This window comes from Crocuta crocuta, unplaced genomic scaffold (genome assembly GCF_008692635.1).
Source record: "Crocuta crocuta isolate KB4526 unplaced genomic scaffold, BGI_CrCroc_1.0 scaffold516, whole genome shotgun sequence".
In the NCBI taxonomy this organism is placed as follows: Eukaryota; Metazoa; Chordata; class Mammalia; order Carnivora; family Hyaenidae; genus Crocuta; species Crocuta crocuta.
Window position 1 is genome coordinate 390,507 of NW_027529538.1, and position 27,642 is coordinate 418,148.

A 27,642-nucleotide genomic window follows, 5' to 3' on the forward strand; every position below is an offset into this window, starting at 1 on the left:
ATACACTCACTGTGGCATTCACTCTAAGATATTGCGCAATATATATTTTTTAATTCCTTTCATATTTTTTCTATATTGGTTTTACTACCCTCAAAACATTGTAGACATTTCATACTTTTTCATTGCACTTAACATCACTGAGCGTATACAAGAGTATATATCCAAGGGAGTTTGAGACTTTGGATCCATGTGAATTTCATTCGAATTACTTGTAGTAGTTGTTAAAATTTATTTATTTTTACTTATTTAGTGTGTGTGTGTGTGAGAGAGAGAGAGTGAGAGAGAGAGAGAAACTCCTACACTTTACTCCTCGGAGATTCTGACTATGAATGTATAATGAGACAAAGCTCATTTTTAGCCAGAGCCCCGTTGTGATTCTGAAGGTGAGGACTACAGACTACCTTTTGAGAAACCACTAAAGCAACTAAAGGCTCCAGACTGAGACTCAGAATAATTTGTGGTCTGGCTTTAGCACCACTAATAAATGAATCTTGCCACTTTGGGCAAACTACTTTTCCCTGAGTTTCATTTTCCTTTGTAATCTGTTGAGAAGTACCTGTCTTGTACCTTTGGTCTGAACATATTGTAACAGGATTTTTTGAATGGTGGCTGAAAACCCAGAGTATTGTAGAGGGAGCTAGGTGCCAGTTTGTAACTAATGCTCTGAGCATATAGTTAACTTTTTCTTCTGCACTGAGATCTTGGGTCACATTATTTATAATTTCCTTCTAGCGTATTTGCCTAAGCCGTTCTAGGTTACTCTCATCTCTCAGCTGTTTTGTTTCTTTCTTGCTATTAGTGTATTATTATTTTAAAGACTTACTTGGATCTAATTGAAAATAGAAATTATCAGTCTTTTTTGTTCCTTTTAAAACTTATTATGGAGATATTCATATATCTACACAAGTAGAATAATATAATTTCCACCCACTCCTGGTCTTGTCCCTTCTTTATAGATATAAAGATAGATAAATATATATCTATGTAGATATTTTAAGTTTATTTATTTTGAGAGAGATCGAGACAGGGTGAGTGCAGGAGGCACAGAGAAGGAGAAAGAGAGAGAGAATCCCAAGCAGGCTCCACACTGTCAGTGCAAAGCCTGGTGCAAGGCTCAAATCCACAAAGCCGTGAGATCATGACCTGAGCCAAAACCAAGAGTCGGGTACTTAACCAACTGAGCCACCCGGGTGCCACCCCCCTTTAGTATTTGAAGCAAATCTGAGACATCTAATTTCATGTGTAAATTCATCAACTAATGTTATCTCTGAAAAACATGGACTTTAAAAAATATATAACCGCAATACCATTTTTGTGTCCGTAAAATTTAGATCTAGTTATCTAGCCAAGGTTCAAATTTCTTTCATTTCGTAAGTTTCATTTTTTTTTTTCCCCTTAAGAGTTTGTTTGAATCAAGATGTAGCTAAGGTCCACATGCTGTGAGTGGTTAATAGGGGTTTTGAAACTGTAGCTGCTGATAAAGGGTCAGAGGCTAGATGATCGCAGTCTGACTAGGCAACTTCTTGGACTGTATCGCTTGGACTGTGGGATAGAGCCAGGTTTGCATCATGAGAGTGGGGACCTCAGACTATTGGGATTGGATACCCTGTAATCTGAGGGCCCTGCCATTTTTGATCTCTGGGAAACTTCACAGCTCAGATGACTTTAGACCTAGCAGTCAGACCTGCTCCACAAGCGCCCTGTGGCACACATCTGAGTTCTAGTCCTTCACCGTGTGTACTGCTTCAGCCTCACCTGCCATGCGGGCTCCTCACAATTGACATTGGTTCTTAGTACAGAGCAGGAAGTCTGCTTGGCTTCTGGGACAGCATCTGGCATTCATCTTGGCAACAGAGGATGCCATCTGGTTGTGGGGTGCTTTATGAACTGGTAAGAAGAAAGTTGAAACAGGCTCTGGGCCCATAGGTTTTTGGGACTTGGTAATGACATTGAAGACTTTTTGGTTCTGTTTCATGAAATTGAAGTCATCCTGCACAGGCAATATCAGCTTTGGGTAGGAGTAAGCGAAGGCCATGCCCAGCAAGAACTTCTTAGAGATTTAGATGATATCTTGTCCAGTCCTCTGCTGGAGTCCACCTGGGCTCCCTCAACTCCCAAAGGACAGCCTCATACCAGCCTGTGATTCTGGGATCTTTGCAAGGATGGGGTGGTGGTGAGCAATTACCATGCGTTGCAGCTTGCTGCCAGTGAGCTCACGTGCGTTGTAGGTGAGGGGGTCTCTGGTAGTGTGAGTGCCGCACTGTCTCTCAGAACCCTTCTCACGGACGCCCATGGCAAGATCCTCTCAAAGCCCCAGCACAACGGCCAGATCTGCCTGTCTTCTGCCCCCTCCACCTCTCAACTTTTTATTATGAAACATTCAAACATACATAAAAGTTGAAAAATTGTGCAGGTAGGGTAAACATTGTGCTGTGTTGCTTTAGCACACATCTGTGTATCCATCCATTAGTCAGTCCCACTTACGTTTCTCATATGTCAGAGTAAGCTGCAAACATTAGTTCATGTCACCCCTTAAATCCTTAGGAGATCATTAATTGGAATTCAGTATTTGTTAAACATTGAGGTATAATTGACATAGTTAAAATGTAAAAATCTTACCTTGGGAAGAATTTTAATAAATGCATCCAATTTGGTAACCCCGCAGAGCCCCGCAAAGATAAAGAATATTGACATTCCTTTTAATGTCTCCCCTCTCCAGAGGCAACCACTGTTTTGATTTTTATTTATGTTTAATAAAGTGTGCTTTTTGTGTAAAACTTCTTTTGAGGGTTATGCATGTGGATATATGTAGTTTGTTACTTTTTTGTTACCCAGTACTGTTTTATCCCATGAATATATCAGAATTCATTTTTCTTTGTAAGATCTGTTGAGGGAATATTTTCTTTCATTCTGTGGCTTTCTCAGTTATTTTCTTAGTGGTCTCCTTTGAAAAGCCAAAATTTGTCTTTCTGATGAATTTTATCAGTTTTATAGTTTCTGCTTTCTCAGCTCTGTCTTAAGAAATCTCTGCCTACTGTCATCATCATAATATATTTTATTTTAGAAGCTTTGAAAGCTTTAGTTTTTACAGTTATATCTATGACCAGTCTCAGGTTAATTTTAGTATATGGTGTGCTAGAGGTTGAAGTTCCTGTTTTTCTGTGAATATACACAGTTGTTCCAGCTCCATTTGGTAAACACACGTTCTTCAGTGGATTACCTTGGAGCCTTTGTCAGGTACCAAATGACCATGTACTTATGAGGATGTTCCAGGGCTCTTTGTCAGTTTCATTCATTTATTCATTGGCCCTTATGCCTGTACCACACAGTCTTGAAGTCAGTCTTGAGGTCAGGTAGTGCCAGTCCTCTAATTGCCCTTTTCTTTGAAGATTCCTCTACATATTCTGGGTCAGGAGCTGGCAAACTGCTTCCCCCGCCCCGCACTAGCCAAATTTGACCTGTTGTCTGTTTTTAAAAATCCCATTTGGTGATGTACTATTGTTTGCCATGGAGACCAAGCCTGGCCTGTCCCCTTACCCTGTTGGCAGCTTCTGGTACCAAGTGTTGGAATCTGACGTGGGAGTTGATGACTTAGTCATCTGTGGCCAGCTGCTCTAGTTGAGATGACTGGGCTCTTTAGAAGGACAGAAAGAGGAACACTGGTAACTGGGTGTCACTGGGGCCGAGAGTGAAAGTGACCGCTGTGGTTGTTAAGATTATCTGTTTCTTGTTTCAGTTTTGATGAATTGTATTTTTCAGGGAATTTGCCGGTTTCTTCCAGGTTGCATATAGTTAACGAGAGCCCTCTTTTAAATGTGTTTAGGTTCTATAATTTTGTTCTTTGTTACTTCCTTTCTTCTGTTTACTCTGGGTTATTTGCTCTTTGCTTATGATAGAGCCTAAGATCACTGATTTGAGACCTTTCTTTTCTAATCTTTTAAAGCAATACATTTCTTTCTAACCATTTCTTTCTAATACATTTCTTTGCTTTAACTGCTTTGCATAAATTTTGACCTGTTGTATTTTATCATTCAGTTTAAAATGTTTTCTAGTTCCCCTTATGATTTCTTCTTTGATTCATGGATTATATAAAAGTGATTATTTAATTTCTACATATTTGGAGTTTTTCTAGTTCTCTTACTCTATAATCAGTTTTTAATTTACTTCTATTTTTGTCATTGAACATTCTCTATATGTTCTCTCAACACTTTATTCTTTGAGACCTGTTTTATAGTCTAGCACATGGTCTGTCTTGGTGAACATACTATGTGCACTTGAAAAGAATGTGTTTCTGAAGTTATTGCGTAAGCGTTCTATAAATGTCAATTATAGGTTGTGATTGGTAGTGCAGTTCAGATCTTGTAGATCTGCTTTACTGATTTTGTGTAGGTAATTTATCAGTTATAGATAGAGTAGTTAACAAATGATTGTGGATTTGTCTCTTATATTTTGAAACTGTTGTTAGGGGCCAACATTTATTATTACTGTGTCCTCCTGATAAAGGTGACATTCTGTCATTATATAGTCTATGTTTGATAATACTTTTTTCTTCTTTCAAAAGAGTATTATGTCATCTTTATATTGTTGCTCTATGGTGATAGGCCATTTTGAAGCTCTTTATCTTTTCTTTGACATGTGACTATGATGTACCCATGTGTGTTTTTTGAGAGTGTGTGTGTTTATCCTTCTTGGCATTTGCTAAGCTTTGTTAATCAGTGAATTTGTCTTCATCAAATTATTTTAACATTGAGAAAAATTGACCATTTTTTCTTCAAATACTTTTTTCCTGCCTTATTCTCCTTCAACTCTATGCCTGAGACTTTACCTGCATATATATGCTAAGACATTTTGTAATTGTCCCACAAGTCCCTGAAACTCTATTAATTTTTTTCTCAGTCTTCCATTCTTTAACTTTCTATTAATTTATGTATTCAAGTTTACTTAACTATTATTTTCGACTCCAATCTCCAGTCATCAGATTGGATGGTTTCTGTTTATCGCCACCTGACGCTTGTGTTATCTCCATACTCTAGTTTTTTATGTGGAGTTACTTTGATATTTTCCAGTTCTGGAATTTACATTTGACTCTTTTCTGTAATTGTTCCCTCTGCTGATATTTCATAGTTTTATTTATTGTAAGTTCTTGCACACGGGGATACAAGCTGCTTTAAATCGTTATCTGCCAGTTCCACAGTCTTCGTCATATCAGGTCTGTCACCACTGATTGCTTTTCTTTTGATTGTAGGTCACACTTTGCTGTTTCTTTGTATATCTAGTGATTTTGAGTTATATCCAGAATATTGGAAATGGCGCATTGTAGAGCCTCTGGATTATGTTTTGTTTGTTTCTTTTGTTTGCTTTTTACTTTAGCAAATTCTGCTTCATATGGAGGATACCAGTTAAAATCTCTACTTTGTTCTTTTAGTCTTGAATTGCTTGGAGTCAGCCCCGCACATACCTAGGGCAAAGGTGAGCCAGAGATCTGGGGAGAGTTTTGTGGCTCCAACTCTCTTGAGTCTCTCCTTACTTGGATTTGCTGCTCACTTTTTTATTTCTGTAGTTGCTGCACACTCTTCTTTAAGATTTGGGGACTTCTGTGTGAGTTTTACCAACTGATTGTCACTGATCATGTCCTACTTTCTAGTGATGAGCTTTATAAAAACAGCAAATACCTAATTTCCTTTCCAAGATTCTGTTTGCTGTGGTTGTTCTCTAAGTGTCTTCTAGTAGTTTTTATAATGTACGTCGAGTTTATAGTTGTTATCTGCTGGAGAGCTGGGTTTTATTGTGAGCTGTTCTGACATTACTAGAAGCGGTACCTGCTTTGCTTGCCTGTTAAATCTTTGTTTTCTGTAAGTTTTCCTTCCAGTTGTTTACCACTGTTCTCTCTCCTTCTCATCTTCTGTCCACCTCCCTTGCCCTCCCCCACCCCCCTTCTCCCTTCTCCAGCCCAGTGGTTTGTTCAGTAGTTTCCCACTGTTTGGATTTTGCTGATCGGATCCATGTAATCATAGTTATGAGTAAATTGGTAGTTGGATCTAGTAGCTGCTTAAGATTCATGTTTCGTTTGGAGAAAGGGAGACTCGGTGTTTCCCAGGTTGGATGGTGTGTTCATTCATGGAGAGACATTTTGGTGCATGGTTATGTTAGCGGCTGTTCTTGTAGTTCTCTGTTCCTACTTCCAGTAATTTGGGGTAAAGTGATTTCTAACTAAGTGATTTTCCAGGTGCAGTCTGGGGACCTGCTGGGGATCCTTGAGACCTTTTCAGGGATTCTGTAAAATCAGACATTTTTAATAGTGGTTTGAAGACTTGATTTGCTATTTTTACTTTCATTCTCATGAGTATATGGTGGAGTTTTTCAGGAGCTATATAACATAAAAATGCAGAGGCAGGTGAGAAATCAGTTATTTTCTATTTAATCGGGTATTCATGAAATTCATAAAGATGTAAAACACTTTTTATCACTAATGTTTTTGGTTTTAGAATGTGTACCTATTTTAGCTTTGTGCAGTGGCAGTATCATAGCCAATGAGGTTTATCCGAGACACAATTATTGCTAATAGAATGTATAGCTATTTTAATAAATAAAATTTACAATTTACATTAATGTGCAATACTTTTATCATTCTTTTTAAAGTACATTAAAACTACTCATAAATATCAGGTATAATGCACATAAAGCTATATATGATGCTCAGTATTCAACGTTTTTCCAAATGAGTTCCAGAATATCTCCCAACAATGACCAATCAGGGTTTTTTTTTTCCCCCCAAATATTATGAATTTATGTATTTGGCATGTTTTAGTCTGTTGTAGTTATTCTTATTGGCGGTCAGATTGTCTCCTTTGGACATTGAGATAATCTGTTTTGAATGTTTATTTTTTTTTAATGTTTTATTTATTTTGAGAGAGAGAGAGAGAGGAAGAGAAAGAGAGACAGCATGAACAGGAGAGGGTCAGAGAGAGAGGGAGACACAGAATTGGAAGCAGGCTCCAGGCTCTGATCTGTCAGCACAGAGCCCGACGCGGGGCTCGAACCCACAAACCATGAGATCATGACCTGAGCCGAAGTCAGATGTTTAACTGACTGAGCCACCCAGGCGCCCCAGAGATAATCTGTTTTGGAAACCTACCTAAAACTCACCTTTTCAGCAAATCTCATTTTTCCTTACAAGAGCTTTGCCTGAATATTCCTTTTCCTTTTTATTTTCTTTTTGATTAACCCATGTACTCAACAAATGTTCAAAGACCACTAAATGTTTTTTCTTTTCCTTGTGATTAATTTACATAGACTATGGTATAGATCACGTTTACTTCAGAGGCTTGTTTTGCATTTGAGCCAGTTAGTCTCTCTATTCCTCAGCCAAAGGCTACATTCCCAACCTCAGTCAGCTGCCTGGCAAATGCATGCTTTGAGTCACCAGGACAACCAGACAATAGCGTGTCAGTGCAAATCCATTACTGTCGTTCAGCCTTAGGTTGAGTTAAACAGTGAGTCGTGTTCCTGTTAGAGGTGATTTACTGGCATCGATGCTATCCTTAAACCATCGATAATCCACAAACAGTTCTTATTGCATATTGTGACAAGTAAATAAAACTGTACTTAATATTCAGTTCTGAAGGAAATGTGATTAGGTCACCTTTCCCATTCTGCTCTCTCAATACCTTGTTTGTTCTCATTAATATTCTGGAAAATGTAAAAATTGAAGGGGCACCTGGGTGGCTCAGTTGGGTAAGCATCTGACTTTGGCTCAGGTCATGATCTTGCAGTTCATGGGTTCAAGCCCCACATCGGACTCTGGGCTGACAGCTCAGAGCTTGGAGCCTGCTTTGGATTCTGTGTCTACGTCACTTTCTCACCCTCCGCTAACTCGTGCTCTCTCTCTCTCTCTCAAAAATAAATAAACCTTAAAAATTTTTTAAAAATTGAAAACTTACTCTGTAGAGAGAAAGAAACATAAACCTTTGGTTAATCTTTCCTTTTTGGCAGTCTTGCTTATAATATTCATAACTGTCTTTGGGAATGAGAATGCTGTGCTTTACGAAGATTTATGAAGATTTGCGAAGGCTTCACAAGTTAAGTGTAGAACAATTGGAAACAAGACACTGGTGGAAGTTTTTTTCTCCTTTTTAGATAATGATTCTAAAATTCATCAAAAACAAAGAAGTAAAATTATCTGGGAAGAATTTGTAAATCAAAGAGTGAATAGGTTTGGCTCCACTTAGACATTAAATATATATCTCTGTGTATATAGGCAATAGTTAGCAATATAAACTTGCAGTAATTACACCAATCTGAAACTAGAATAGGCACAGATCTATAGACTAGATCTTGAGATATACTGTAATCTTTATATATATTAACTGTATAAAGTTACTATAAAGTAAACACATTTCAGCAGTTGAGTTGGAAGGAATTGGTTATTCAGTAAATGGAAAGTCAGAGGGTTAACTGACATAGTAGACCAAAATTAATTTCAGAAGTATTTTAGGGCTAAAATTTTAAAGCACAAAGAAGGCAATAAAAATATAGAAAATATCTCCTAGTATCTCCCTACAAGATATTTAATCAGTCCCAAAGGGAAAAATAGTGATTTTGGTATGAAGAAATCTGGCATATGTCAGTTAACTTCCTCTAGGAATGGGACTGATTGACATCATGTGTCTCCTGATACAGTGCATAGAGAAGGATACATTACTTAGGTTGTATTCCTTGCCAAAATGCATAGCATAAATTTACTCATGAGAAAACCTGAATAAAGGAACATACTACAAAATAATTGGCCTATATTCTTCAAAGATGTCAAGGTCATGAAAGACGAAGATGCTTGTAGGAACTGTTCCAAATTAAAGGCAACAGAACATTTTTGGATTCTCTACCAGGAGAACCTTTTCCTTTGCTATAAAGGACAGTGTTAAGATAATTGGCTAGTCTGTGGATTAGAGAATATTAAAATGTAAATTTCTTGATTTTGATAATTTTGCTTGTGGTTATATAAAATAATGTCTTTAATTTTAGGGGATTCACATTTAGGAAGAGAAGGTTCTAAACCAGTTAAAGTTCAGAAAAATTTTTGTCTATCTGAAGAGTGAATGATAAAGTAAATGTTAACATTAGTGATTTGGGTAAAGGGTTTAGAGGAGTTCTTTTTTTTACTATACTTACAACTTTGCTGTAAAACCAGTTAATCATTTTATAACTAAAAAACAGATGAACTAAATTGTAGTGTTTAAGGATGTAAACACTTGAGGGTAGATAATAAAAAACAAGTGATTACTATAAAAATTAATAGAAAATATAGCTGACTATTTAACATTTAAACATGTAAGGACTTTATATGCTGAAAGCAGTGGAAAATCACAAAGTAAATATTGATAAATTTAACTAGCTAAAACTGGGAAGCTTGTTAAAAGCAGCATACAAAATTAAAAGAACAATTGTTTTGTTACCCATACCGGGTAATTTACTTAAATCTTATTAGTTTGAGAAAGGAGGGCAGTTGATAATCTCACTCGGAACCAGTGTGACTTCACTAATATGATAAATTTTACATTTATAAAGCTTTTTATAATATGCAAAGCATATTCATGAATAAATGTGTGTTTAGGGTTGGGGAGTGCTTACCAAGCTCTCATGCTCCTTGCTGAAGGAAGAAAGGGGGAAGACTCCCTCCTGCCTTGGGAAAACCACAACATAAAGAGAAAAAACCACACAGCTTATTGGACCAGGAATGGACAGCTACCCCTGGGGGCCAGTGACTAATCTGATCCTCCCTCTTATAAGAAACTGAATTAAGGTTCACAGAGGCTGGATTCAAATGATGAATCACTTAAACCAAAAAGACAGGATGTACTTGGGCCATGTGCAGTCTTAACAAGTTAAGCAGAAAAAAAGTGTACCTAAGATAAGCAAGAACAGGGACTCAGATAGACATAGTGTGAGAAGCAGAAGTGATCAGCTGTGTGTTGGGGGGGCGGGGTGGTGTGCCGAGGGGCTTAGGAAACAGATTCTCAGACTACCTAGGTCCCAACTGGCTTTTTCTTTTTGCAGCCCAGTTTCCCTTAAAGGTTTTGTTTTCTTGGCATTCCTGTCTGGTTCCCGTAAACTTGTTTTATCTGAGCTAGTGTGGCTGGGTTTTCGTTTCTTGCAGCCTCTCTGGAACACAATTTGACATTAGAGGTATTAAGTGAAATCAGGCCTGGGAATGTGCTCTGCACCGTGTACACTGCCCTTTACTTAGTTGCCACCATAGGTTTCTGAATTACAGCTGCTGCTCCTGCACAAACCACAGATGCTTGCAAGTAGGTTTTACTGCTCTTACCACTGCGTTTAATTTTTCTCTAGTGTTTAAGTATTTGCTGCTTTTATGTTTTCTGTTTCTTTGTACTTGTCAGTTATACAGAAAACCAGTGTCAAGTACCTGTTAATCCTTACCTGAAACCGAACTTGGGTGCTTTTTCTCCTTTATTCTCTAGTGAATGGGCCCATAGAATGAACTGGGCCTTAGATAGTCCTCATTCTTGGAAAGTACTTCCTCCAGGGAAAGGCTTCTTTCATATGAGTTTCATCTCTGTTATTCCCCATGCCACATTATAATACCTGCCTCTAGTGCAGGCTTTTATTTATTATCCTCTTTAAATCGTTGTTATTTTTAGATGCTGGGATGGTATCATAGAAAGTCCATAGTTGCAGTTAAAGTCAGGGGTTGGCAGACCTTTTCTGTAAAGGGTCAGATAGTAAATACTAGGTTTTGTGGACTGTACAGTCTCTGTTGTAACTACCCAGCAAAGCGGCATAGACAGCAGATCAACAAATGGGCGTGACTGTGTTCCAGTGAAACTGCAGCTGCTAACACAGACGGAAGGCCAGATTTTAGCTTGTGAGGTGTATTTTGCTAACCTCTGATCTATACAGAATGTGAGAATTTGGATCTGTGAATTTATTAACTTCTGCATGATTAAGTTACTATGCTAAATGTTCTAAGTCAGCCTGTATATTTTAGATGAAATGGGGAAAAAAGAATTTCTTCAGTACATATATTTCAACACTGTTATGAAGTTGCTTTCGTCCATACGCTAGGTTATTTTTTTAGTGTCTGCTGTGTGTCAGGCTCTGAGAATACAAATAGTGGTGAATCAGAGAGGAAGTTCCTGCTTTATGAGATTTACATTTAGAAGCTGTGAGATAAAGGGCATGAAAATAATATGTTGTAGTGATGTATATGTGAGGTTTGGTGTGGGAGATGTTACCCCCGCTGTGGGATTGGAGTTGAGGAAAGACTTTCTGAGGAGGCCTATGTGGCTGGAAAGAGTAAGGATAGTAGAGGAGTCTGGAGAGGTAATCAAGGGTTGGCTCCCATGGGGCCTAAATAGGATTGATTTGATTTTTTATGTTAAGGAAGGATTTGATTTTTATGTTAAAGAAGCCATTATAAGGTAGTTTATGCTTAAATTAAAAAAAAAAACATTTATATGTCTGGTTCACAAAGGCTCTGGTGCCTTAGTGATCTGCACATAAAGCTTGTGTGTGCCCATTTTCAGTGAATCGGTTGCATATGTTCTAATTCTTGGCACATTTTTTAAAACCAAATTTTAAGATGGAATATACCATACAATCTGAAAAAGAACTGTTTCTCTTGTATAAGGTGTATGGATAGTGTCTTCGTTCTCTAAGCATTGTTAATTAATAAACATCCTTCAGATAGGCTATAACTGAGAAATACCAATCAGATAGGCTATAACTGAGAAGTATCAATCAGCCTAGATATATTAGCCTAGTCATGCTAATGTAGGCTGGATGAGTGTAGGAAATGTTAATAATGTAGTTTTCAGTATTTAACTTGAGTCATGACATATATTTGAGATATTTTTCTGATTTGGGATGTTTAGGGCAAATTAATGCAAAAAACTATTTCTTTTTTTTAGAGTGAAATAATATATTGCTGTTACATGGTATCTCTCTAGTGAGCTTTTAATTGTATTTCCTTTTAATATTAATTTCTGTACAGTTTTTCTTTGTGCTTTCAAAGCGTGGTTATTTGTTCATGAATACTTGTTCATGAATACTTAAGTTCTTTAAGCCTCCAGTTATTTGTTTCTGTATTTTATGGGCAGTATTACCAAATGCTGTAATTTTATCTTACGGAGTCAGTAATCCTCCTCCTCCTCTAGGAGTGAAAGGGCAAAAGAGTCTGAAATAAAAGGTTCTTTAATTCCAGAGCATCTTTCCGTCCTTTCCTTCTTTTTTTTAAAAAAGTTTATTTATTTTGAGGGGCACCTGGGTGGCTTAGTCGGTTGAGCATCCGACTTTCGCTTAGGTNAAAAGTTTATTTATTTTGAGAGAGAAGAGAGCGGGCGAGAGAGAAATCCCAAGCAGGCTCTATGCTGGAACTCAGAACCCATGAGATCATGACCTGAGCCAAAATCAAGAGTTGGATGCCCAACTGACTGAGCCACCCAGGCGCCCCTCTGTTCCTTATTTTTTTATCTTTTTACCTAGAGTTTGCAAACAGAGTCCAGTCACAATGTTTATTCTTTGTATCCTTCTTATGAAAACAAGGGTTTGTCTGAATAAAGGTAAATTGCCACTCACGCAAATTTCTGCTCTGCTTTGCTGTCCATGAGAGGATTATAAACCCTTATCTATTTTCCTTCTCAAGCCTGGTGCAGCACTGTTTTCTTATCCTTCCTTTTTTATATGAGTAATTGAGAATTAGTATGGATGTTTCCTATCTTTGGCGTCCATAATTGAGTTTGTTAAATTGCTTGCGCTACATATATTTATTATGATTTGGGTGCTGTGCTGGATGGCTTCCGTCTGCCCTTCAAGCTCTGGTCTTTACCCCACTCTGGCTCCAGGCCGCCGTTTGTCTGGATACACAGATGGGCTTTCTTGGCTTTCTTGACTCCTGGCTTCCAGTTGGGTTTAGCTGATGGGGAACATTGTCAGTGGCTCAAAAAAAGAAAGGAAAGAGGGAGAGGTTAAAATATTTACTTTCTTCTTCCGTGTGGGATTTCTTGTATCCTTTCTGCATCCTTCCATTGAAGGTCAAACTCCCGTCAGTTAGCCCTCTTCATTTTTAAGGTTACCTCTTCCTCTTTTCCCTTCCCTGTCAGTGGGTGGGGTTGGGCCATTTACTAACGAGGGGGAACTGTATTCTCAACGTGGGAATTCTTTACAGCCTGCCTGTGCTTTGTAAATAGTCTATTAAACTTTTTTTCTTCAATTTTTTTCGAATTGAGTATGCCACCTGTTTTCTATGGCAACCCTGACCGATAAATATGTTTTAAAGCATTTTAGATTGTGTCAGTGACTGTTACAAGTACAATCCTAAAGTGGATTAGCACTAGAATAAGGAAAAATTATTCTGACAATTTCATGGACTTACTCTGTTAGCTGATGTGTAATTTTAAAATAAATGACGTGTGGTTTTAAGCATTATTGGTATATTTATTGAACCCTTAATGTGGGTGGCACAACCCATGATTTTAAGCATTGTGGGGAATTTGGAAGTAAATGAGACACGTGCAGTAATTCGAATATGAGGCCATTGGTAATGAGCCTCATGTGAGAGGTACAAAGTGCTATAGAAATGTGGAGGAGGGAGATTTATTTTTTAATCAAGACCACTGATTCTGCAGCAGGATAGAAGGGAGACCTGTAGTTTTGTGTATTCCTGAGGAGACCTACTTCCCAGTCCTTGCCTACCTCATTATTCCATAACCCGTCTCTGAAAGTAGTAATAACTAGTGCTAGTTAAAGTTCATTATATATACCTGTTCTGGAGTCCAAAACACAGACTAACTCCTTTAGCCTTCCACCATCCCTGTGAAGCAGGTTCCATTACTAAACAGAGTTGGGATCCAAATCCAGGCTATCGGGTTCCCCTTGTCCAGGAGCTGAACTACCCCAGCCATTACATTATTCTATAATTGGAACTCATTATCCACCTCCCTAAAAGAGATTATCAAAACTAATTCCATCATGAGTGCAGTTCTTTCAGATGATGGCTTTCAGGTATCACTGTTGCTCCTCAGTGGTGTTTCTGGTCCCCCCAGCACCGTGTTTCTTGTGCCAGTAGATTTTGTCACCTGCTGTGGCTTCTTGTTGCAGTCATACCCCCTCATTCATTATAGATTTTAGCCCCTTACGTACTGTCTTTTTTCTCCTAGTGTTAATTATTTTTTCCAGTCTCACTGTCCACATATATAATCCACATGATTATCATAATAATAATTTGGCCTCCTGAATTCCTTGACCTCCTACCTGCAATAATCCTTCATCTTATTTTAGATTTTTGTATTTATCGATAACTGAACCACCTCTCAGAGATCAAGTTCAAGCATCCTGTTCTCGGACTACCTCCATTTCTCTCTCCCCAGCCCATTCCCTCTACTTTCTAAATCCCAGTTGCGGTGCAGCCGTCGGGACTACGGCCCACTGACGCTAAATCCTTGTGTCCTCGTTTTTCTTATCTTAGATTTCGTGGTCTGTTATAACCATTCCTTTTTCACTTGTATTTTATCTTGAAAGCCATCACTCAACTACTTTGTACCTAAATTGCCAGATGAGGCGAGAAACACAACTGTTAAGACTAATTTCACTGAAATACTCATGACCGTGAGTCTTCAGTGCTGCTTGCTATGTTAGTAATTCACTCTCCCACTCTCCTTCTGCTTTGAAAAACTGTCCCATTTCAGGTGATCCTGTTTATTATTTTACTAACAGAACAAAATGAACCAAAGAACTGTATACTTTCCTTTCAGCAAATCTAGAAACCTGAAAGAGCAATTTTAGTAGAATGGCTGAAACAGAAGCCAGCTTTCCAGGGACGAAAATGTGAATGGGTTTCAAAGAGATAGACATCATGGTGTTTTCCCAGATGTGACCCAGGAACACGGTTTCTGTTAAATGAATCTTGCCCTATACCAGGATTAGTGATTATATAATTTTGAGAAATACTGGAAACCATATGTAGTATATAGATGGAGAGAACGTTTCCATTTGCTGGCCTAGATTTTACTAAAGCATCAGTTTGCAAACTTTGACCTATTTCACAGTTCCCCAAAGGGTTTGCTGAAACACACATTACTGGGTACCACCTCTTCTTGAGGTTCTGATTTCATAGGTCTTGGATGGGTCCTGAAAGTTTGCATTTACAAGTTCTTAGGTGCCGTTGATGCTGCTGATCCAGGGAATTGGGAAATCCATTTTGCGAGCCGCTTCACTTAGGTACGACTTCACCTGCCAAGAGTGGCAGGTGTGGTTAGGATCTTGAGCAATATAGGGAATGGTGTGGGGCAGCACAGTGAGAAGTACGGGCTCAAGATTTGACCTGTCAGAGAGCAGGGACGGAACTGCAGCAGGTAGTACGGAGTCTCGAGTGATGCCTGCTGACTGCTGCCGCGAGGTGTGCCTTCAAGCCCTTCGTCTCTGCTTTGTAATACCTTGACGGATGAATGCCAGGACAGTTAACTGAGGGATCTGTCTTCGGCTCATTGCCTTTTTGTTTGTATGTTTATTATTCATTCACTATTTGTTTTTATTTTAAAAAGTTACATATGGTAGGGACACCTGGGTGGCTCAGTTGGTTAAGTGTCCAACTTGATTTGGGCTTGAGCCATGATCTTGTGATTTGTGAGTTCTGAGCCCCATTTCGTGAGACAGAGCTTGGGACACTCTGTCTCCTCCTTTTTCTGCCCCTCCCTTTGCTTGCGTGTGCTCTCTCTCTTTCTCTCTCTCAAAATAAATAAATGAACTTAAAAAAAAAAAGTTGTATATAGGAATTTTTAGCATGCAAAGCCTAAATGTCATTAAGTGTCTTGAACTAATTGTGTCAGTTACAGTTAATAATTCTTTGGCTTTGGGCAAATAATTACCATGTCTCTTGTTTTCTCATTTGGGAGTTTTTAGGATAGAAGAATTAGAAACTTCCAGTCCTCCCGTTATAAATGTAATTGCAAAACCACAGAATCTTTCAAAATTACATTTTCAGAGAATCAGGTTTCTGACTAAGGAGAGTCCCATGTGGTTCTTCTTAAGTTGCTAACTAGTGGAGAAACTGGCCCTGTACAGGACTGACGGTATTTCTGGCAGGCAGTTGCATTACCATTGCTGGGTGTACTTCTTGGGCTTTGCCACGGAAGATTTTTATAATGAGATTGTGCCTTAGCCGAGGGCTCATGCGTGTCACCTGCACTGCCTTAATGATGTCACAGTGTCTACTGAGCCCGGAGTAGGAGGAGACCACAAGAAGAATTGTTTTGAAGCATGCTTGGGGTATGGAGAGAGGAAAACGGGGAGTCCTTTCTCTGGTTCTTCTGTCTCCCTTCCCCATGTCACTGAGCAGGGAAGCTTGAGAGTAGTGCTGCTTTTTATTCTCTGATTGCTCAAGGTTTTTTGGGCTTTTTGAAGCTAGATACCATGTGCTTTTCACAGTGTCATAATTGGTTAATTTTTTAAATGATACAATTTTGGAAACTTGTGGACTGGTTTCTGATAGCTTTACTGAGGAATCATTAATTACAATAGCTTGTATGTATTCAGAGTGTATAATTTTGATGAGTTTTGGCCTATGTGAAACCATCATTATAGTAACAACATACTATACTAACAACACGGATGACAGCATTTTCATTATCCTGAAGAGTTTTTTGTGCCTGTTTGTAATGTTTGCACTGATCTGCTTTCTGTCACTATAGATAAATTTAGATTTTCTAAAAGTTAAATGAGGGGAATCCTACAGTATATACTTTGGATAGGGGATCTGACTTCTCAGCATGTAGTTGCTTGTATCAGTAGTTTATTCCCTTAAATTGCTGAAGAGTATCCTATTTGGATATTCCAAAATTGATCCAATCAATCTGTTGATAAACCATTTGGGTTGTTTCCACTTTGGAGTTACTATCAATAAAACTGCTGTGAACATTTGTGTACAAATCTGAGTGTAAACAGGTGTTTTTATTTTTGTTGGGTAAATAGAAGGAATGGCGGGGTTATATGGTAGGTGTGTATTTAACTTTTAAGAGACTATAGACTATCTTCCAAAGTGGTTGTACCTTTTTTTTTAACCTTCTTGGGAGTTCCAGTTATTCCACATTGTTACTAACACATGATATCATTCATCTTTTTATTTTGAGCCATTTAGTGGTATCTATGGGTGCCTGTGTAGTGGATCTCAGTATCATTTTAATTTTCTACATGAATAGTGATACTGGGCATCTTTCATGAGGTCCCTGTTCGACTTGCCTGCCCACTCTTACTGGTTTTTTATAGTTGAGTTTTAAGAATTTTCAAATGTATTTTGAATTCAAGTTCTTTTACATTCTTACCACATTGTAGATCACTGAATCTTAACACATTTTGCAAATACTTTTTATCAGTTGGCTTTCCTTTTCATTTTTTAAGTCTTTGGAAGAGCAATAGTTGTTTTTTGGTTTTTGGTTTTTTTTTTTTTAATTTTATTTTTAATAATCTCTACACATGACATGGGACTCGGACTCACGACCCCAAGATAGAGTCATATGCTCTACTGACTGAGCCAGCAAGTTGCCCTGAAGAGCAAGTTTTATTTTTATTCATTTATTTTTAATTTATTTTTAATATTTTATTAGAGAGAGAGAGCGCGCGTGTGCGCGAATATCTTAAGTATGCTCCATGCTCAGCACAGAGCCAGACGTGGGGCTCGATCCCAGACCCTGGGATCATGGCCTGAGCTGAAATCGAGTCAGACACTCAACCGCCTGAGCCACCCAGGCACCCCAAAAGAGTAGCTTTAAATTTTGAAGTCCATGTTACCGATTTTTTTTCCTTATGGTTGTCTGCTCTTTGTGTCCTATTTGAGTTCTGCATCATTTCATTTCTTTGATTTTTTTTTTTTCTAGAATGTTAAATATCTTAGATTCTTATTTTTTGGTCATAGTGGGGAAAAGAGCATGGGAGGTAATTACAAAGCTAGAGTTGTATCTGCTTTGTGTTTTTGTTATTATTTAAATTCAAATTGTTTATGATTCTAGTACTTTTTGTTTTGTTGATTTTTTTTTTTTTTTTTTTTTTTTTTTCTTTTTTNCCTCTTCTCCCAACATTGAGCTCAAACTCACAACCCCCAGATCAAGAGTCACATGCTCTACCAACTGAGCCAGCCAAGTGCCCCTATTTTGGTTGATTTTTAAATTTGTCAAAGATCCATGAAATTGCTCCTGGTCTGATTCGTCTGTTTTATGGGGTGAGGGAACTGAGGTTTATAAAGGTTACACAGCTTTGCTCGTCGCTTACAGTTTATGATCATTCTAAGACCAAAAAGGCCTAGATCCATTCAAATCCCATTTCATTATTTGTTTCCCTGTGAGGTGTTATTCTTTATGATGCTGTTGCTAAGATTTTACTGCGTACTGGAATATGTTAAAATAAATTTAGTTCATTCATTGCTTCTTCGTTTCTATTTGTGGTAATACTCTCATTGAAAGCAGTGGTTTTAAGTAGGTTAGCTTTTTGAAAGAATAATAATTTTCCCTTAAAATTTCATTAAGTGAAGATGTTGAATTTAACATTTCTGTTTTTGTTTTTGTTTTTGTTTTTTTTTTTCAATAGAGTCCAAAGGTCTGTAAACAGATTTGGCTAGGATTATTTGATGATAGATCTTCAGCAATTCCAGACTTCAGGGATCCACAAAAAGTGAAAGAGTTCCTACAAGAAAAGTATGAAAAGAAAAGATGGTGAGTGAATAGTTTGTATTTAGAACAAAGGCTCCCCAAATCACATTAATTCTGGGTACGATTAATCTGACATAAGGAAGGAAGAAGGAAAGAAATAGGTGGTTATATAGGAAGTAAGGAAATAGGTGTGTAGGTAGATAGATACTCCTTATATTTTGGCATTTGATTGGATTTGGTTTTGAAAAGCCTTGACTTCTACTTAAGTCATCTGTGCCTAGCCGCAGCCCATTCCTTATTCCCAGGCCTCCTACCCTTTTTGGAAAGCTAGGGATCCTTCCTTCTGATCTTTCTCTAGCCCTGCTAGCTTCTTAAGACATTCTAGTTTTTATACAGCCTTTTTTCTTAAAGTCTTCATTCATTTTGCACGTAATTATTTAGTATCTTTTATATACTAAGCAGTGTGCTAAAGTTCTTGTATAGTAATCCATCCACTTAATGTATTTCGCAGTAGGTCTTTGCCCAAAATATTCTCACTTCTCACCCAAGAAATCATTTTACTCCCTGGTTAAGAAGAGAGTATTTATGCTCCCCTAACTAAATCCATCAGATGTTAATTTTTAAAAAGAAGTTAAAACAGGTTGGACATATGGCTAGTACAGCCTTTTAAAAAGCAGAGCAAGGAACATGTCTGTAAAGCTACTGTTCATCTACTTTGGACTCTTCATGTTTAGCTGTAGAGCACAATTTAATTTAATTTTTTAAGACCCATTATTCAGTAGTGTGTATTTCCTTGTTGGGGGCTTAGGAAAATAAAGGAGAGAGTCACAATAGAGGGAATAGATAAGGAGGAAGTGAGTGGCTTAACCCAGGGAACCCTGAGGGTGTACTTGCTGTGGTTTATGGGTGAGATATCTCTGCCTTCATTCAGTGAGTACAGTAGAGAGAAGTAGCTTTAATTCCTTTGCTCTGTGTTCTCCAGAGGAGACTACTTCTTGCAAGGCAAGATCAGCTGTAACACGGGCTACATTAAGCAGCACTAGGTACTTTAGGTATGAATGCAGATAAAGGCATGCTGGTAAGATTTTAGCTGAAGACTGAAGAAAATCTTTGAGGGTGGGGTGATAGTAGAAACATGGTGGCATAAATGATTTTCTTAAAATGAAGACTATAATTAACCTTCTGTCATTTCAGTTCTTGATTTCCGAGACCGTGTATCCTGTACTTAGACCTTTCTCCTTGCATAGCTATAGCCTAATTTTTTATTTTCCCAACAGTTATGCCAACTCAGCAAGTTAGTTTGACTAGAACATAGCTAAGATTTTACATAGTTTATCTTCAGCTAGCAAAAGAAAAGTGTGTATGAGTAAGAGTTGTTAGATTTAAAACCATGGATTTCCCCCTTGCATTTATAATGATGATGAGGAGGATAAAATTATTAATTACAGCTATAACACAAATAACTGTAAGCCTCCAAATAATTATAATTTTTGTGTTTTTTTCTGTCCTGAGAAACAGGATAGTGATAACAAGAACAATAGAAACACAAGTTTCAGTGCGGGGCATGTAGAGGGAGTGGCCAACACTCAGGTGGGCTGGGTCCTGTGCATTTGAGACACTTCTGTGTGCCTGTGACACGTAATGAGAGAGCAGTGCGGTGGGTTTTTACCATGATACAAGCACTGTCCAAATGTAGTCTCCCTGAAAATCCTTACATCAGGCAACTGTATTTAAAACATTGAAGCTCTTGTCTTAGATCTAAAGGGGTTTTGAAACTGTATGACCAGTTTTCAAACTCACTTCCTATGCAATAGGAGCTTAACTTCTTTACTTTTAGTCAGATGAATGTTTTGAACTAAATACGATTATCTGGTTTTATCCTTTGATAAGACTTGACTGTACTCAAAAATTGATACCATCAGTGAATATAGCAAATTACGGGAAAGCAGTTGTATTGTTTGTCACTGTCATATAATAGATAATAGCTAACACTTGTGTAGTTAATACATGTGTACCAGGAACTGTTCCAAAGCACTTTGCAGATGTTAACTCAGTTTATACCTGTTGGCAACCATGTCTCCTTTTTATAGATGAAAAATTGGAGGCACAAAGGGTTGAAGTAGTTTGCTCTAGATTTCACAGCTACTTAGTGGTAGAGCTGGGATTTGAACTCTGTCTCTAGAACACATAGGTACTCCTTAACCGCTTTGTTTTCCCTATGTCCCCAAAGTGATATGGGAGTAGTGTTGGGGAGAAGGGTAGGATGAGATAAAACCCAGAAATTGAACAGAAACACATATGTGATCCTAGCCCTAGAGATTAGCATTGCCAGTGTTCGGGCATTATGTTCTTACTGCCTCTCTTTACTTTTCTTTATTCTCTTCCTCCTGTAAATCCTGTACTTAACATGAATGAGATCAAACCTGAAAGACCCTAAAGTCTTAGGGACATCTTTCCCTGTCCAAACAGAATAGCTATTCAGTATTCTGTTAAAACAGATGTTAGCATAATCCCTTTGAATATTTCTCTCCTGATGAATGTTTGATATATGGCCGGTTTTTTGAAATTTTAAAGAGTGCTCTGATAACCATGCATGTACATGTATCTGTGTACACCTATCCAGTTAATCCGTAAGGATAAATTTCTGGAGGTTGTACTTCAGGACACAGCATACCTAATTATTTATTTTAGTGGGCAGTAACAAAATTTATGAAATTTATGCTCAGAGCAAATGTGAATGATATTTTAATTTGCATTTTTATTAGGTTACAAGTGTTTTCATTTCTGTGCCTCCATTTGTGAATTGTTTCTGCTTATTTAGAAATTGAGTTGTTGATCTTATTCTTCTAGATTTGTAGTGGACCTTTGTATTTTAGACTATTTAATGTAATAAGTGTTTTCTCTTTGTTCTGCTCTCCTCCCAAATGTTATTCGTGATCTTATACTTTAGCTTTTAAAAATTAGAGTTTTAACTGTACATCATGATTAACTAACCGTAAGTCCTCTGTTGTCAAAAAACAGTTATTAATTTATCTTTTTATAAAAATTATAAGTAATTGAAACCAGTTTCGTGCTTAGTCTTTATTAGCCTTTCTGAGTACTTCAGTTAAGTGCAGTCTTAAGCTATCAATTCTAAGAGGGTTTTGAAATAAGATTACTGTCAAAATAGCCTTACAAAAAATTAGAGTTAAGTTTGTCATTTTTAAGTACAGTAGTCCCTATATTTTTCTCAGTTAACTGCCTGTTGAATTTTTCATATGTTTTAGGTATGTCCCTCCAGAACAAGCCAAAGTGGTGGCGTCAGTTCATGCGTCTATTTCAGGGTCGTCTGCCAGTAGCACAAGCAGCACGCCTGAGGTCAAACCACTGAAGTCTCTTTTAGGAGACTCCGCACCAGCACTGCACTTAAACAAGGGCACGCCTAGTCAGGTGCGTGGTCTCCGTCTTTGTAGAGGCTTCTACTTCAGGAGGATTGAGTATCACGGACCTGAGAGTGCTTTGGGACAGTAGCGTTATGTCCTCATGGTAACATATGGTAACCTAGTGGTGTGGATAATACAGAGAGTCTTGGTTAAGTGGTTGGGGTGTGCATCTTTTTGCTCTTGCAAATTAGAGTCTCTTTGAATGCTCCCCAGGCTCGTTAAGGCACACAGACAGGATCGCTGTTAATAGCTACCTGTCCTATACCTGCATTTAGTGAAACAGGACTCTGTGGGGACCATCAGAGTTAGAATAGTATAGTCTCTTTGATGTACTTTTACAAGAAAGGATTTCTTAAGTAGTAGAATTTTTCCCCTGCCTGATCGTGAAGCATGTTCATCATTGAAACACAGGTGGCTTTGCATTACATACCTTACTTTATTATTATTTTTTTAACATTTTTTTTTAATGTTTTATTTATTTCTAGGAGAGAGAGAGAGACAGCGTGAGCAGGGGAGGGTCAGAGAGAGAGGGAGTCACAGACTGAAACAGGCTCCAGGCTCTGAGCTGGCAGTCAGCACAGAGCCCGACGCGGGGCTCGAACCCACGAACCGCGAGATCATGACCTAAGCGAAAGTCAGATGCTTAACCGACTAAGCCACCCAGGCGCCCCAACATACCTTACTTTAAAAAACTAAACACTGAAGTCTTTAGTTGACTGAGCTGTGACCAGTTTGTCACTCTGGCTTGACGGCGTTTGTCCTACACAGGAATGGTTCTGAGGCACAGTATTGTTTGAATTAAAGTCCACCCTTTTTAATAATGCATACCAGGACATCTGGATAAAATTATTCAGTTTTCACAAGAGATTTGAGTCAAAGCTGAAGAGAAAGGTACTCTCCCCACATAGAAAGGATGTGTTCCTTGAAAGTCGTATCGCTCTCTTAGCAGTAAGTCTTGCTTGTGTTCTGAGGTGTAACAGCTGTTATAATACAGTATTTCTTTGTCTTTGACTCTGTATTTAAAACTGAGAGATAATTTGGAAATAGATGTTGAAAATTTGTGCCTTTCAAAAAATACCAAAGGATTCAAAACTACAAATAAAAGACTGTGTAATCTTTAAACTGTGTTTTAAGCATGGTGAATTGGAAATAGTGTTATAAACATGTGGCAGGTTTGACTGAAAGCCCTTTACAGTTAATGTGTGCTGTGCAGTCCCCTGTTGTAGGTCGCTCTCAAGGGCAGCAGCAGGAAAAGAAGCAGTTTGACCTTTTAAGTGATCTTGGCTCAGACATCTTTGCTGCCCCGGCACCTCAGTCAACGGCTACAGCCAATTTTGCTAACTTTGCACATTTCAACAGTCATGCAGGTAAGTAGTTGTCCTTGATGGCTTTTTGCCAGACACATGTATTTAGCACCAGGAGACCTCCATTCTTCTGGAAACTTACATATCGGTAAATGTGTTCTGTTGAGGGTGTGGGCCCTCGTGGCTGTTGAGCTGTCATATGTAATCGTGTAGTCTGGGCTCTTTTAATCACAGAAGAGATTATACTCAATGTCACATACTGGCTGACCTCTTTCCAAAGAAAACTGGGAAAAGACTTTTCAATATTTTTTTACCCTTTTAATATGGAAAATTGCAGATATTCAGACATGACAAGATAATATAACCCTCATCTGTTCATTGCTCATGGCTAATCTGGTTTCATTTATCTTCTACTCATTTCCTCCTCTTGTCGTGTTGTGAAGCAGTTCTGGACATAATAGTTTATTCTTAAGTATTTTATATTTCTAAAACAAGAACTTTGTTAAACATCACCATTGTAGTGATATGACTCCCTTAAATAATAGCAGTAACAAATAATTATTCATTAGTCACTATTTAGACTTTCTATTCCAGTTATAGTTATACTGAGAGAGAGAGAGACGCACACACACACACAGTTTATTCAAATCAGGTCTCAGTTGTGAAATATATCACTTATTCTGTGGGTGGGTACTTCCTCCATGCCACTTTTCTCATCTGCAATTTATTTGTTGAAGAAATCTGGTTATTTGTCTTGTGGAGTTTGTAGCACTCTGAATTTGTTGATTGCACCACTGTGGGGTCCCTTAACAGGTTTCTCTCGCCTCTGTGTTTTCTATAAATCGATAGTTGGATCTAGATGCGTGATCTGTCACAGGTTCTTTCTTGGAGGGAACAGGCCTGTCACTTAAGGTTTAAGAAGCACGTAGTAATACCAGTTGTTTCTGTTTCTGTAATGTGAGCTGTTGGTGCTCAGTGTCTGGATCCATTATGCAGAATGTTGATATACTAAATTTATCATCCCTTCATTTATGAGCTGAAATATTTCTTCGAAAATCTTTGATTATCCAATGGTATGGTTAGTATGAGAAAGTTAATATGTGATTGATTCTGGCCAATCAGATATCAGAATGAGTTGATTCCCTACCATATTTTAATGATCTGTTTTTCCTTTTGTATGATTATGAATTCATAGATTTAACATTTGCTACATCTCAAATCTGTTGTCATTATTATCTTTATTTTTTAAATGTTGATTTTTGAGAGAGCGCAAGCGAGGGAGGGGCAGAGAGAGAGATACAAGGAGAGACGGAATCCGAAGCAGGCTTCAGGCTCCCGGCTCCCAGCTGTTAGCACAGAGCCTGACTCAGGTCTTAAATTCATGAGCTTGTCAGATCATGACCCGAGCTGAATTTGGATGCTTAACTAACTGAGCCACTCAGGTGCCCCCATTATTATCTTTATTAATCCTTAAATTATGTCATCTTTAGAGTAGCAGTGTCTTTAGGTTGGCTGTAGAAGATATAACTTCTTTTTTACTCTCAGATTTAACATGTTTGTTACAAAGAGTTTAATGCAATTCACCAGAAATTAGAAATTATAGTTTTATTTTGTGAATGAATATAAAAACCTTGCCGTTACCTAGGTAATATTTAAAAATTATTATTTATGTAAAGATGTAGTCCTTTGTGTCTCTAAATTTAATAGTAACTAATGATAATGGACAGAGATATGGCAGAATGTAGTGATAAAAATGGGAGTTAGAGTGAGTCCTTATAGTTGTTTGTTTATGCTTCCTTCTACTTTTTTAGAAGGTCTGGTATAAATGGTCTAAATGTCTACATTGTATTTATATCAGAGGCCTGTGTGAAATACCTTTCGGATGCCAGTAAGCTTTGATACATAAGTCATAGAAAGTTTACCTATTACGCATTTGTCCGTGGTTGAGTAAGCATCAAACCAAATGTAGAGTACTAAAATTACGAATTGATTTAGGTCATTTCATAGCCATTTTATTTGATCATTTGAAACTTTGCTTTATATTTTTGAATGTATGTATGGGGTATTGGCTAACATTATTATTTCTTTGTCACTGATTTTCATAACTTTAATTATATGATCAAGAGAAACTCAAGACTTTCTGAAACATGTATTTTACTATTTAAGGAGCACAGCAGAAACCGGTACTTACAGAATTGATTTCCTTTTTGTATTTTAGAACTTATTGTACCTTTTACTCACCAGTGAGATTCTGATGCTGTCCCTTCTTTTTCTTTTAATTTGAGGACCTGGCTTATAGTTGGATCATAATGATATAAAGTATATCATATATATGTACATATACACACCCAAAATGTACTGTTTAAGATAGTTTGAAAAATTACAGAAAAGCTGCTCTTCAGCCACATTTCTTTCTAGCAAGCATTAAGGGAACTTTTTGTTTTAAATATTAGAGTACTTTCTAAGGGCGTAGTGTAGAAGAAAGTTATGGTGTAATTTGTGTACATTTGTCTGTTGCGTGTGTTTGCTTTAAAAGGTAGGGTGTGGAGCGTCTCCGTCTTAGCAGAGATTATGCTGAGAAGGGTAGGAATCAGGAAGCTTACGTTGTTGTGCCTGTGGTAGGTTTCCCTTCTCCTGTGGTAGCCGAGCAGCGAAGGGTCCTGGAAACCTGGAGAGGCTCTGCCCCCTTCCCCTTCCAGGTGGGCAGCCAGTCTCCTCGGAGCCCACAGGAGTCTCAGCTCTCTGGCCCCGCCATTGTGAGTGCTGGCAAAGGGATCAGTGAGTGTAGAGTGAACCTTCTGTAATTCATGAATAGTTTTCATTTATCTTTACACTTACTGAAAAATGATCTGAAATGATTGATAAGTAAGTACCAAGTGCTTTTCTAAATTTTCAACTTACTTCAGGATCCCCTTGTGTGTTTTTTGTTTTTAAATGCAGTTTGTGAATAGTCACCCTTCTGGGAATTGATGCTATGCTCTTGCGGACTTGTTGGCCAAACGTGTTAATACAGGTCACTGCAGCCCCGCGGACTGTGTCCCGTGATGGCGCGCGTCCCCTCAGTCACTCCCTTGGGATTCTCCTTGAAAATAATAGCCATTATTTTATTGTGGAATATGTTTAAAGCAAGGAAAGGAAAGAAACCTGTAATGTTATCAGATTGACAGAAGGAAGTAGATCTTAACAATGTTGTCTCTTTTCCACATGTGGTAGAAATGGGAGGAAAGACGCGTCTGTGAGGATATTGTTTGCTCGCCATGTCGATTAGGTCAGGTTGCCTAAGAGGAGTAGCTTTTACGAATGCACACGCAAATCAGCTTATTTTTAAAACTTCATTTGATTCAAGGAGAATAAAATATACACACAAACTGCAAGAGGAAGCTAATAGAGTTACTCATTTTTCCATTCTTTGTCTGTGTCTCCAGCCTTTGCAAGAGCCCTGAATCTTTATTTTTCCATGTATAGTTCACAAATACAAAGTCATTGACAGTGGAGTTCTCACCCTGAAATTTTCATGTTTTCTTAAAAAAAGTTTTTCAGGTGAAAATTTTCTCCTGTACAGATTGATATGACAAATGGAGCCTTTAATTTTAAATGATAATTATTCAGAAATTAGTTAGCATTATTTTGTAGGGAAACCTGTTTTTGCAGATCATTTAATGGCTTAAAACCCAGAAGTCTTCACCCTTCATCTGAACATTGTGGCTGACATGGTATGTGAGGACCTGTATCAGTGGTGAGGTTATTACTATGTTCAGGAAAAGTCCTCTTCTACGGAAATATTTGTGCAGTTAGAAACGTAATTAACCTACAGAATTTAATAGGTTTTTTTTGCTTGGTAATAGACATATCACAAACCTAGGAACTGTAAACTGTAACTGATTTTTGCCACGCCTTATACTAGGGATCTCAAACTTTTCATGGTCTTTGCAGCCAGTCATCACCAGTGAGTAGTATCCTGCAGTGTGGAAGGAGCCGTGTGCACAGGAGCGTGTCCCAGTCCCCTCTTGCCACATGGCCAGGCAGGCTAAGGAATACTAGACACATTGATTTTCTTTGAAGAGAAGCAAGAAATCTTGTTTATTTAATGTGAGATGTTGTCTTTTTAAATGTTGGGGTTGATGAAAAAGAATTTATGTGGGTGAAACCACAAAGTGTATTTGTTAGCTGAATTCATGGTGAAGGCGGTCAGTTTTGTCTCTGGTCCCTACGTTTATCTCCCTTTCTCAGGGGTACCTGTTTCTCACTGAAGGGGAAAGATCA

At 37.9% G+C, this 27,642-nt stretch overlaps 1 protein-coding gene and 1 pseudogene across 3 annotated transcripts in view; both read left to right on the plus strand.

Annotated features, from left to right (window-relative positions):
* Positions 1–27,642, plus strand: part of AGFG1 (ArfGAP with FG repeats 1) — a 75,133-nt gene that overhangs the window by 23,463 nt on the left and 24,028 nt on the right. For all 3 annotated transcript variants that reach the window (XM_077761324.1, XM_077761325.1, XM_077761326.1), the window contains exons 6-8: positions 18,601–18,716; positions 21,920–22,082; positions 23,289–23,442. In XM_077761324.1, the coding sequence (XP_077617450.1) occupies positions 18,601–18,716; positions 21,920–22,082; positions 23,289–23,442 (433 nt within the window). The remainder of the gene's footprint in view (positions 1–18,600; positions 18,717–21,919; positions 22,083–23,288; positions 23,443–27,642) is intronic.
* On the plus strand, positions 6,502–6,613 carry LOC144229336 (U4 spliceosomal RNA; annotated as a pseudogene).